Below are 13,063 nucleotides of genomic sequence, written 5' to 3'. Positions count from 1 at the left end.
GAACCTTTAAACGGCCATTAAGTGCAAAGTAGTAGCTGAAAGTCAACATTTGGAATTGGTTTCTTTGCAGAATAAGAATTGTTAATTAAGGAAACAGTGAGTAGGCTACCTTAAATGATCCAATGCACGTGGTTGAAGTGGACTATAATTGCTAGATATTTGAGGAAAATTTCATAATGAGCATAATTTATTTATTTTTGCATTTATAGGACTCACTACTTTTATTTGTGTATTTTATTTGCATTTTACTGTCCCTGCTTTTGATCTTAATATTTGTCTTTTATCCCACTGTAACACTTTGAGATTTTGTTGTAAATGTAAAAATAAATAATAATAATAAATAAAATGTATTATTATTATTATTACTATTATTATTATTATTATATCTCATGGAAGTCAAGCCCGTGCTTGACGCTCTTGATGCCAGCTGATAGTAGACCAACACCAAAAAGTGCGGTGCCGTCGTCATCACGCAGACGAGTAGGACGGGGTGACGTAGCTCACAGAGCAGCCGCTCAACAACCCCCCTCTCTCGGATGCTGCGACCGAGAGCTCCTGTACGCGCGAGCTCCAGCAGAGGCTCAACCCCTCCTCCTTCACCTACTCTTCCAAAGATGTCGCATGAGCGTCTCCGGTTCTTTTCTTTCTCCCTTTTCTTTTTCTCCCAGTGCCCTTAACAGTGAACCAAAATCGGTGAAATCCACACAGCTGGCGGCAGCAAGCCTGGTCCAGACAGCCCCAGCTCCCCCCTCCTCCCCTCCCCACGGAGGTGTTTAAACCCTCAACCCGGCGCATCCTCTCTCTCTCTCTCTCTCTCTCTCTCTCTCTCTCACTTCATCGCTCGGTGTCTCTCTTCCTCTCTCCTCAACCGCCGCATAACTCTGCCGACCAACCATCAGGTGACCGCGCGGAGCGGAATATTCATCAGCACCGTCGTCGTCTTTCATCCCTCCACTCCTTCGGACTCCAGGCAACCGGAGCTGCCGCAGCCCCGCTCCCCCTCCTGTATCCTCTCATCCGGTCCGGGACATTCTCCGCTCCACGCACACGCAGATTACCGGGGATTCTGCCTCCCCGCCCGCGCGCTGATGCTGATGTCCTTGAGCTCGGCCTGCACGGTGAGTCTGTGAGTCTGTGCGTGCCCTCGTGCGTGACTGTTATTTACCCCGAGCGCCTCTTTTTTCTTTTTTTTTTTAATAAGGGGAGATGTGTTGCTCGCGCTGTGATTCATTAATAGCGCGCGGGGAGTTTTTTTTGATGGACTTTGGTGGATGCTCTCATCTCAGGCCTCACACAGCTATTATAATAGCCCGTACAGTAGTGCTTACCATAATAACCTGCCAAACAGCGCTATGACATTATGAGGAAGTGTGTGCGTGTGTGCGTGTACGCGTGAGTGGGCTGGCGCGCGCGTGTACAGGGCTAATGATACATATCCATCCTTCCATCCATCCATCCGTCCATCCTTCCCTTCGTGTCCCGTGGCAGTTGATGGAAGGCTGCAATCCAACATTTCCACCGACAAGCACGCGCTCTTCTCCCTTTTGCCTCCCGGTCTTCCCGGGTGCTAGTTGGCTACAGGCAATTGGGCATCAATTGCGTTGTTTTGTGTCGGTTACGGCGCATCGCACCTGCAACGCCGAGCTGCGGGGGTGTCTCTTTGATCAGGTGACGATCCGTGGCGGGAGGGACCTTCACGATTTGCCCGGCGCAGGGCGGGTGTGAGTTTGGCAGAGAGGGCCGGCGGTGGCCGGGCCGGTAACCTTGCGGAGGGACACACCGTAGCCAAGTGGCGCACCGCTGTGGCAACGCTGCCTCTCTCTTTGCATGTCATTAGGTCCGTACTGTAGTCTCTCCGCTGTCATCGTGACCTCCTCTTGATGCTCAACCTGATGAGGAGAAGCGGAGACATGAAGCTGAGGCGCGTCTGAAGGTGACCAGGAAAGGTCGTTTTGCGTGGGGAAACACTGTTGCATTCGGGCAATTCCAGCACACAAAGTGCACCCTGTTGTTGGCAGTTGCAAGATGCATAGCTTTGGGTGGAGTTGGATGGTGGCTCATGTGGGCAGACATGGGACACTGCGTGTGTGTGTGTGTGTGTGTCTGTGCATGTGTGTGAAATGTGATTGTGGTGGATCATCCTCAGAGGAACTTTCTTCCTTTCTGTCTTTAAACTTCCACCTTCCTCCTCCCCCTCCTCCTCCTCATCATCATCCAGCTGCTTTAATGGCCTCTACAGTAATGCAGATATCTATGTCCCGTTGGCTGCCCACCTTTAATGGCTCCAGCCACTGACTGTGCCGAATTCTAAGTGTGCTATTCCCACTGGGTATTACAGAAGTGTGTGACTGGCGCCAAGCCAGCGGCGGCAGGCAGCAGCCCAGATACAAGGACCCTGCCAGAGGTGACCCCTCAAATGCCTGTCGGAAATTAGGACTGCAGGTGCACAGGTGGACCGCAGGCAAGCCGGCGTACGCCAGGAGATTAAATACTGATGTGCTCACAGACAGAACGTTCATGCGCTCACCTCGGATGACAGGGACACAGTGCTGCACACACTCGTTCAGTCACATGTGCTCAGATGTGTGCATATGTGGCCTAGGTTGCTCTATCCGGCACACACACACACACACACACACACACAGAGTCGCAAAACATACGTCGGCCCTGCTGGCCTAGAATCAAATCCCATGAGGAGAGTCTGCTCTGTGCCATTCTCAACCTTCTTGCTGCTGCGATAAAGAGAAAATACCCAAGGGGAAAAGAGTGGCCACTTTCTTTTAAACTAGAAAAAAAAAGCCCACAAATTACAAGGACCCTCTAAGGGACAGTGTGTGGGCTAGCATTCAGAATAAATGGGAACGCCGGTGAGGGTTGCTTTGACCTTTTGTTTGACTCTTTTCATGTTCAAACACACTCCCAGCCAGGGCAGCCCCCGCTTATATTGAAAGTGCTGTGGCGTATGACACATTTGTGTGTTTTAATGACAGCGATTTTATAATTGATGTCTCTGGGCGTAGTGAGTGATAGCGTCTTTGTGTGTACTTTGTCCATTCGAGATGCATGCATCCTGTGGCTAAAGGTCTGCATACGTATGTATTGTGAGAGTTACGAATGCGTAACAAATTGAGTAACCAAGTTATTATTTTCCCTTTTTGCATTATAATGCAACTTGCACACATGCAAATGAGCACGGTAAACATCAAAACTCTGAGACAAACAGAAAGACAGACTCCGATTTAGTTGGGTTGGGAGGATGCACAGAGGAGCTTTTTATTTGTGAGTGATATAAAATCAGACAGAATCAGTGAGTGAGAGATCGGGCTGGGAAGCAAACGTGCGACTGGCTGAGTAAATAAATGATTGCAGTAGCAGGAAGCAGATAGACAGGGAGAGCAGCAAAACGAGGAGAGAGTCAAGAGGGGAAAAAGAGGAAGGCGAAATGACAAGCAATGAGACATGTCACGAAAAAAATTCTTATACAGATACCGATAAATAGGTGGAAGAGCAAGCAAATGAGAAAAGATGGAGAGCAAGAGGAAGCTTCAAAGGAAGCCGGAGCACGGTGACTCAGTCATAAACTAACACTCTCAGTCAGGATAGAAGCATGGCAGGGCAGGGAGGACGAGGGAGGGAGAAGATGCAAGAGACAGAGGGAGCTTAGGGAGAGCGAAGAGTGGAGAAGAGGGATGAGAACAGGAATTAATGATGAGCTCCTGCTCTGTGTTTCTCCTGCTCAGCCTCATGTATAATACCCTGATAGAGAAATCAGAATATGTTGTGTCATGTGTGATGCTGAGAATATTTACAGCCAGTGCTAATTGCTCACGTGGGGTGAAGCTTCGTCAGTGCTGCTGAAGGAGAGCAAGTTGCTGTTCTACTAGGTTCGAGTCAAATCGGTTCCAGGGATGGTTTATTGAAAAGTTCTTTCTGATTAGTAAATTGTTTTTCAGGAGATTTTGCAGGAGCAGTTCACTCCAGGAAATTTCCCCACAGAGGTCTCATCAGATTCATAAAAACTAAAGAAGCTGAAGGTGAATTATTCACAACTATTTGGCATGTTGGTGTGGATGCACTCTTTATTTCTCTTAATATCAACACGAAACGACATAAATGAACAATTAAAGTATCCTCCTACTGACTGCTGTGTTTGTTTACTTACATGTCCTCTGTGACACAGAGCTCCTGAGTTATAGTCCAAAAACTATTAAACACAAATGAGCGTACCACACGAATTTCTCATTAGCACAAATGTACACACACTCCTACAGACTCTGCCTCTCGGCAAAAATGTGAAATCAGCCCGTCATAAGAAACTAATCCTCTTAAAAAAGAAACTGCTTTTTATATTGGACTACTTAAAAGAGGACTCATTTTAATATTGTAGTTATTTTTCTGATTCTTAGTTTTGATTCTTAACGTGGTGTAAAAAAAGATGTGTAATGTCTGTATTTTTAACATCCAAATTCAAAATGTAAGTTTTGGGTATTTATGTAAAACCTTCTCACAAAGATCATTGGATTTTTAAGTTGATGCACAATGTATGCAGGTCCTGAAAGAGAGCTGCAACCTATCCAGAGGGGGATCCAAAACCTCCGCAGCTTTCTTCCAGGACCTGTCTACGGGTGTGCTCAGGAACTGATAAGAACATTTCAAACTCTTTTTTTCTTTTACTATGCTATGAAAAATGAAAGGGGGCAGAATACGTCCCAAGATCAAGAGTTATCTCATCATCCCAATATAATTTGAATTGGTTAAGCTCTTATCTATACCCCCAGATGCCACCGCCTGTGCTCAAGAGCAGACATTTACTAAACTCATTGCAGCAAACAGATGAACACATGCAAGCCTTGACTTAATGTAGAACAGATCCTCCACAACTGTCACGACAGTGATAATGAATGATGAAATTAGGTGTTACCGCAGGAGCCACTCAAGCTCACCATAATCATCTCAAGAAAGCAAAACATGTTTTCTCTGCATCACAGGTGACTATATGTTTTGATGTTGAGCAAAGAAAAAGCAGATTTCTCAAGAAAAAGAGATAAATTAACTGCATAAACAATGTTTTTTTTTATCTCAAGATAACAGAATAATGAACTCGTGATCTCAAAGGCAAGGCTGCTCTCGGCTTCCGTACTGTGGGTCTCCAGTGCCAATTATTTTCTCATCATTTCCCGTTTGGAACTGAGTTACAATTCCCAACTCTGGTATTAATTAAGTTCATCATAGTTTGTAATTTATTATGAATACTTTCACGATTGTACGCTGCTGGACCCGAGTCACTAATGTCATTTTCTGAATGTTTCAACATGCTAAGAATAACAGTAATGATGTACCTTAAAATGAACTTTGGACCTACTCTTGTCTGAGTTGGATTTTGAAAGTCTGGAAGAACAGAAGGAACCAGCAGGTTAGAGACTGGTAGAGAGAGCTGGAACACAATAGTTAACTATGGTTAACTAAACCAAAATGTTGGTCTTGTTTTTATCTTTATTTACATAAAAGAGCAGGTAAAGGAAAGAGGAGGTGGGATGATATCCGGAAACATTTTAGATGGAAAAGTTGTGTGAAGTAAGGGAACGAAGAATGTTGCGGTTGCAGTTTGTCTGTTTAATGAGATTATGCAAAAAACTACAGAGAGGAATTTTGCATATAGCTTTAAAACTGGAGCAAAAGCAAAGAAAAAAACAGTTAAATATCAGTGAAATTAGAATTAGTTTGATTGAAATTTAAAAAAACTGCAGCATTGTGGATCGTTCTGATGCTGTAAGGCAACATTTGTTTACATGACGTTCGGAAATTTCGTGTGTATGCATGTATGCATGACAAATAAATCTGATCTTAATCTTAATCTTAAAAAAAGGTTTCTTTATGTTAGCCTGACTGAAACTGGACTTTTAAAATAAATCTAAACAAGTCAGTCTGACTGATTTTTTACTAAATTAAATTTTTCAAGTTGAACTAACACACCCATTTAGTGAGGTTGGGAGTCAAATTACTCCTGCATGTATACGCTCAGTAGGATTCAAACTGACCAAGGAGCTTAGTTCCACAGTTTCTGTCACTGTCTTTGGCTCAGAAGCAACAGAAAAAGTCAGGAACAACAAAGCCACAATGTATTAGATACATTTAATTTGAAAATGAATAAGTAGATAAATGAAAATATACAGCGGGTAAAAAAAATGTACTGTGAAGCTGTCCGGTTCACATCTTGACCTGGTATTAATTTGCTGTCATCAAAATTGTTTGTCAGTTGTTTTGGTCGGTGATGAAATGGGTCTATTGGGAAAAAGTCCAATACTAAGAAGCTGAGAAGAGGCATATCGCCCCCTATCATACCGGAGTTGGACATACTTTGATCAAGAAATCGATCCCACTCCCGTGCTTGTATACTGGGACAAGGACAGTATTCCACTTAGATGACCTAAGAGAGATAAAACTACAGCTCAGCTGTACTGTGTTTTATATTAAACATGTTGGAAACTGTTGATACAAAGTCACCCATATAACCTCGAGCATCCTGGTATCTTGTAATTGATTGATTAGGTATTAGAGCCTACTATAACCTTTCAGTTTAGGTTGACTCACTGCTTTTAGCAGCAGTTTAGGTACAAAGCAGGTGAACTCAGTGGAGCCTTTGGTTCCTTATGTGCCTGATGAAGATGCAGAAGGAGTATTCAACTTCAGTTGTGCTGCTAGCTGCATGTACCACCGTTTTGTTACTGTTGTATCCAATCATAATTTTATTACAGAGATAATATGTCAGTGTTGTGTTTACACCTCATTGTAGTGCCCGTTTGGCAGAAAAATCAATGAACGCAGGTTTAAATATCACATGGAGTGAGAGGAAAGCGTAAGAAGTATCATGTTTGTACCAGTTCTCTAATTTGGGTATTTTTTAAGATTAAGATAGATGCTTTTATGCATTAGTGCCACGAGTGAGGCCAGCCTTGTGTCCCTCTCTGATTTGGATGTAATGGTAGTGAGTTAGATCAATAGAACAAAGTGGTAATGTTCCTGTCTCTCTGCTCTCTCCCAGGTCCTGGTGCTGCAGCAGTAGCTACCTCTAAACTGGATCTGCTTCCTGTCTCTGATTTATCTGCCGCCCTTGCCTGGCTCGCCCCACTCGTCATCTGTCAGTCATCTCTTCATTGCCGTCTGTAGGTCCGCCTGTCCGTCCGTCCATGGAGTGGCCGTGACCCTGGAGGGAGGGGGACAGAAACAAGGAAAGAGTGGAGTCACAGGGGAAGAGAGGGAAAAGAAAGCTGGATTCATTCAGACGTCACGCTTCTGAAGTGCTCCTGCTCGCTGTCCTTCATCCCCCTCACCCTCCTCCCCCACCTCCCTCTGTTATGGAGATTTAAAGCAGTGGGAGGTTAGGTTAAGTTCGTGAGGAGCAGAAAAATACGCAACCAAAACCTTCTCATTGCCCATAAAGAATATTTAAAGAAAATTTTAAAAAAGGGGGTTTGGGTGCCTGATTTCAGTAACACATTTTTAAATAAAAAAAAATTAAGAGCACATGAACAACCCTTCACCAGCCAAACGAAAGAAGAGCTGAGTAGATTACGGAGAAACAGGAGGACCAAAACAAAGAAAGAAACTTACTGACATGTCAACAACGGCCACAATGGGCGAAATGGCAAACAGCGCTGTGGAATTTTATCCCAAAGGGACTCGAGGTGGCGGCGGAGGAGGAAGAACGGCAGATGGCAGCAACGCAGGGGAAGACTTTGGGGTCACGGTGACGGAGCTCAGGGAGCTGATGGAGCTCCGAAGTTCTGAGGCCCTACAGAAGATCCAGGACAGCTACGGAGACACAGAGGGGCTCTGCCAGAGACTACAGTCCAGCACCACTGAGGGTGAGCAGGCATGGCGTGAACTAATGGTTGAATGGGTAAAAACAGAAGACGAGAATGAATGGATGAATAATGGACGAGAAGATGGCTATATAGAAGAATTGGTGAGAGCACAGATTGTGGAATGATTGGTTGAATGAATAGATATATGAATGGGTGAATGGATCACTGAATAGATGAACTGAATGCTTGTGATCTGGACTGGAGTCTCACCTCATGAGTGATGCTGCTGCAAACTGTGTTATAATCAAATAATGAGTGTTTTCATTTGGCTCGGACAAATGACACAGATTGAAAACATATTCTAAAAACATACCGGAACTGACCGTTAATGTCATTTCATGCATGCATCATTACCGCTCAAGTAGCCAGAATTTACCTTCCCTGCAGGGCAACTCAGAAAGATAAATGGAGAATGAAATGAAAGCACTCCCATTAAACAGTAAAAACACATCTTACTCATGGAGCGTAATCCTGGTTATGGAAGGCAGTTTTTTGCGTGCACAGAGAGCATGGCTGGATGGACTGATTGATGAGTGGATGACAGGATTATAGTGGATGGATGAATGGAAAGCTGATAGAATGAATCAATAAATGGGTGAATGAAGTAAAAGTGTGCTACTGTAGGCTTAATCTCCAACAGTACACCTACAGGGGTGCTAGTATTTATGGAAGTTTATGTTCACAGTTTGAAGCTGGATGAGGACCTAAATGCAGGCAGAACACAGGAGGCTGGATGATGAACTAAATAAATATTTATTAAACATTACAAAGCAAAAGATGCTCCACTGGCAGGAGATCTGAAATCCAAAAGACTGGCGAAGCAAGGAAGAGATTTAATGCGAAGCTGGAAGAAAAACTCAAACAAACAATGAAACATCCACAGGAGGAAAAGAACGAAGATCATGCAATGAACAAAGGAAACCAAGAGGAATAAGATGGAAATTAATGACAAATGCAAGGCAGGTATGGGACGATCAGTAAATGAATGAAAGCTAGTAAAATAAAGCAGAATTACAAGGGAACAAGCCTTTATGAAATTAAAAAGGAAGCGAGGCTAACCTGAAAACAGAGCAAACAGAGATCATTACAAACCTGTGAATTAAAGGTAAACTTGGCTGTCCAGGGTGTACCCCACCTTTCGCCCAATGACAGGATAGCCCCCCCCCCCAAAATCTGTTGATTTAGAATAATTGTCTTCATTCACCTTTATAAAAGCAGGGTGAAATTAACTTTAATCTATACGGTTTACTAACTATTTTCTAGAGCTGAAAATATGCTGTAAATGGGTTTTGTTTTTCCTACAGCATATAGGTACCATTAGATTATTATTTCATATATTTCATAATCATGACAGCCCTAACTGAACTGCTTCATACTTTTATTATTTTGACCGGCCCTTTTCATTGCCTGAAATATTTTATTTATCCACACAAAGAACTCATTTTGTTGTAGAACAAATAATGAGTAATGAATAGGAGAAGAAATAGTCATTACAAGAAGTAATTTTGTATGTTGGGTGTAAACTGGAGACTCCACACACTTCACAGGTGCAGCCAATGAAGCTAATTAAGGCAGTGAAGCTCATGTACCACCTAAAGACTCCTGCAGTGCCATGGAATGGCCAAATTTAAATGACCTCCTGTACCAGTCCTTACTGCAGCAGAACTGAAGAAGAACCTCTGCCTCAAGAACTGAACTTTGTAACCTTCACGATGGTAGGATTTATTGCACTTAATTGGTCTAATCTCAGGAAGGCTTATGGTTTGAATCTTGGTTGGGTCCTTTCACTCCGGCTTCCTCCCACAGTCCAAAAACATGCATGCTCGCTTAATTGGTGATTGTAAATTAGCCCGTGGAGTGAGAGTGTGAGTGTGAGTATGCACGGTTGTTTGTCTCTGTGTGGCCCTGTGATGGATTGGCGACCTGTCCCGGGTGTCCTCTCACCCAACGGCAGCTGGGATGGGCTCCAGCTACCCTCTGTTGGATTAAGTGGTTATAGAAAATAGATGAATGAATGGTTTTCTCTCAGTGTTTTTAATAAATTGGCAAATCAAAAAAATACATATATATAATAAAATGTTTGCCACTTTTGCTTGAACAGAGACTCAGATCAACATTTAACCAACTAAATAGTTGGCAAGCACTGTTTTGGACGGATCAGTCGCTTAATTTGGCTCCTGTTTTGGAAATCTGAGTTTGGATCGTGTTCCTAGTTAACAGTTATTGCTGATTTATGCCAACTTACTGACCATTAATTGGTAAAATCGTGAATAGATTATGCAGATTCCATTTAAATATGGCCAGAGTAAAAAAAATGTGTTGATGTCTTCACGTCATTGGAACAGAAATTAGTCATATGATGTTGCCATGTGGTTAACTTAAAAATAAACTTGATAAGAATACTCCAATTAAAGATTTATAATGCTGCTCGAGGTAGAATTTGGGTTCATGCTTCTTTATTGGGTGTAACTACAGTACTTGTGCACACTGGTATGTTCTAACAGGGGTGTGGTACCGCACAACACCCACTCCTTCAACTAGTTTGTAACCTAGCAACACAACACCAGCGAGAAGTTGGCTTGGAAAGTCAGCATCAGAAAGAAGGATGACTGTGAGATGGTGAGGAAAACAGTAAATGAAGGAAAATGCGTTCAACTGTTTGTAGATGGTGTGTGTGTGTGTGTGTGTGTGTGTGTGTGTGTGTGTGTGTGTGTGTGTGTGTGTGTGAGAGAGGGGGAGGGTTGGTGGGTGTTGAGTTACAGTAAGTCTGTGTGGAGTGTTGCTAATTTGATACTGTGAGCTGGTCGGGAATCAGTGCAGCAGGTCTCAACAAACCCAACACAAACACACACAGAGTCATGTATCTGCAGATGTCCCTACAAAGCATAGTTGGCTGTGCTGACTTTCACAAGTGGCGTCATCTATTATGACAAACCAGCAAACACAGATAAAGAGAGGCTGCTCTGAGCCCACCCTGTTGAAAAACTGTCAAACTTGAAACTGATCTATCAGAAGTCGCCGCTCAAGATTTATTTTCTGCTCCACATCTGAGGCGGTTGGTGACAAAAGCTGCAGCCTCTGCTTTTCACACAGTGAAATATGGAGACTTCCAGCGCTACACATGTATACATAATGATGCAGATGATGCTGAACATCATCTGTAATATGATACACGGAGCAGGATGGGGGCTAAATCAACAAAGAGTCTCCCATACACACAGACACGTACGAATACCCCAGCACTGCAGTGTGAGACCATTATATCCACATTGAAAAGACAGAATGGAGGATGAACAACGGTGAGAAGGAAAAAGAGGGACTGTATGTGTGCGAGTTTGGGGGGAGGTAGCCGATGGGTGAGGAGGGAGAGCTCGAACAGCTTGCCGCATTGTCAAGGACACATCAAGGGGAGATTGAGGGAGAGGGAGAAAAAGAGAGGAGGAAGAGAGGCTGTGGAAGAGGATGAGGAGGAAGGAAAGAAAGGAGGGATGATGGAAGGTGGGGGCACTGATGAAAGGAGGATACAGCTCCCTACGATTACTCAGCATAAGGTCACCTGTTTCCTGTCTCACCCTGCCTCACCGCGGCCAGAGCCCTGTTGAGCGTCATATTGCCACACAAGTCCTCCGCATATGACTCCCTGCAGCAAGCACATTGGACCAGGACGTCTCCAAACACACACGCACACGCAAACCCAGGCAAACGGATGCAAAGATGGGCACCAATCTCAGCCAACCGCAGGGCACAAACAGCCCCCCCCCCATCTTTGCATCAGCCAATCAGAAAAAAATAAATAAAAAGAAAAGAGAAGAGACGCTCAAAACCTACCACAGAGGAATGACATCACCTGTTGCTGGGCAGAAACCTGTTAGACACAGGAAGGCCTGGACCTGATATCCTGGTCACCATGGAAACTGAATCACTTAGGGGTGAGGGTGAAGGGGAGATGAGGGTGAGGATGGATATGCTGCAGAGAGAGAGAGACAGATTTTGGAGGGACCGAAACTTTTCAATTTGACCTTTGAATCATTTTTCCGCACAGAGAAAGTTTCGACATTTGTTTTTGTCTTTGTCATAATTTTGCATGTGTGTAGCAGCGTGAATACATCCTGGTGATAATCTACTACCTGCTGCATAAGAACCCAGAGGCTTTCTAAGCGGCTCATGCTGTGAATGTGTCTGTTTGTGCAGAGGCACATTAGCAACTGTGACTTCTTCAACTGTCTCATCCTTCAGGTCTCAGTGGAGATCCGGCTGACATGGAGCGTAGACACCAAGCATTCGGCCAAAACTTTATTCCCCCGAAGAAGCCCAAGACCTTCCTGGAACTTGTGTGGGAGGCTCTACAGGATGTCACCCTCATCATCTTGGAGGCCGCCGCCATCATTTCACTGGGCCTCTCTTTCTACCAGCCTCCTGGAGGGGAAAGCGAATGTGAGTACACGGGCACCGGGTGGCGGGTGGAGTTGGTGGTGTAAGGGAACGTGTGAAGAGAAAACCTGGCATTGTGGCGAGATATTTTACAGACAAAGCTTGATGGGAGAAACAGTAATGATTAAAGAAGATCGGACAAATAAGAGGAGAGACTATTACTATTTCCATAAAAATGATGTATACATTTGAGTTTTTAAACTTGGGAACACCTGCTAAAAGAAGGCAACAGATTCCTATCCCATGCACTCTACTGTTCCCTTGATTTAAAATATTTCCTCACGAAACAACCCATTGAATCGCTGGAACAGTAAAAAATGGCATTTGATCTTTCTAAAAGCTGTGATAAACCACAGTTCCTGAAAAGCATTACTTTCTTAGAAAATGGTTAATTGCTATTGACTGGACCGCAGGAGTCGGCTATACTCAGCTGGACTGAGAGTGCGAGCAGCCAGCTGCCTTACAAAGCGGTAAAACAGATCTATCACGTCCCTCTTTGTTGGTGATGGCTGCTTCAGAGCCTCCAAGTGAGACGCGCTGGTTGGTAAACTTGTTTTGATGAAAGGAAAAGTGAGTTTTGCCCGCGCTTGCATTCCCAAGCACAGCACACTCACAGCCAATCAGAGCTGGAGGATCAAAGTTTTCTGTGTTGAAATATAAGGAGGAAAAATTGGCTTTTTATTAGATTTTTTTTTTTAACATTACAAATAATGCAAAACAAGCTGGAAAAACTGTTGGTTCATGTTCTTTCTAAACAAGGAAATATC

At 43.9% G+C, this 13,063-nt stretch overlaps 1 protein-coding gene across 3 annotated transcripts in view; it reads left to right on the top strand.

The window, feature by feature from the left end:
- The first annotated feature begins 524 nt into the window (after positions 1–524).
- atp2b3b (ATPase plasma membrane Ca2+ transporting 3b) overlaps positions 525–13,063 on the top strand; it is a 54,955-nt gene continuing 42,416 nt past the window's right edge. For all 3 annotated transcript variants that reach the window (XM_075476167.1, XM_075476169.1, XM_075476168.1), the window contains exons 1-3: positions 525–1,118; positions 7,043–7,865; positions 12,102–12,299. In XM_075476167.1, coding sequence (XP_075332282.1) covers positions 7,616–7,865; positions 12,102–12,299 — 448 coding nt within the window. In that variant the 5' untranslated portion in view covers positions 525–1,118; positions 7,043–7,615. The remainder of the gene's footprint in view (positions 1,119–7,042; positions 7,866–12,101; positions 12,300–13,063) is intronic.

The sequence above is a fragment of the Odontesthes bonariensis genome, chromosome 10, assembly GCF_027942865.1.
Source record: "Odontesthes bonariensis isolate fOdoBon6 chromosome 10, fOdoBon6.hap1, whole genome shotgun sequence".
Taxonomy (NCBI): Eukaryota; Metazoa; Chordata; class Actinopteri; order Atheriniformes; family Atherinopsidae; genus Odontesthes; species Odontesthes bonariensis.
This window is presented reverse-complemented; position numbering and strand designations above follow the sequence as displayed.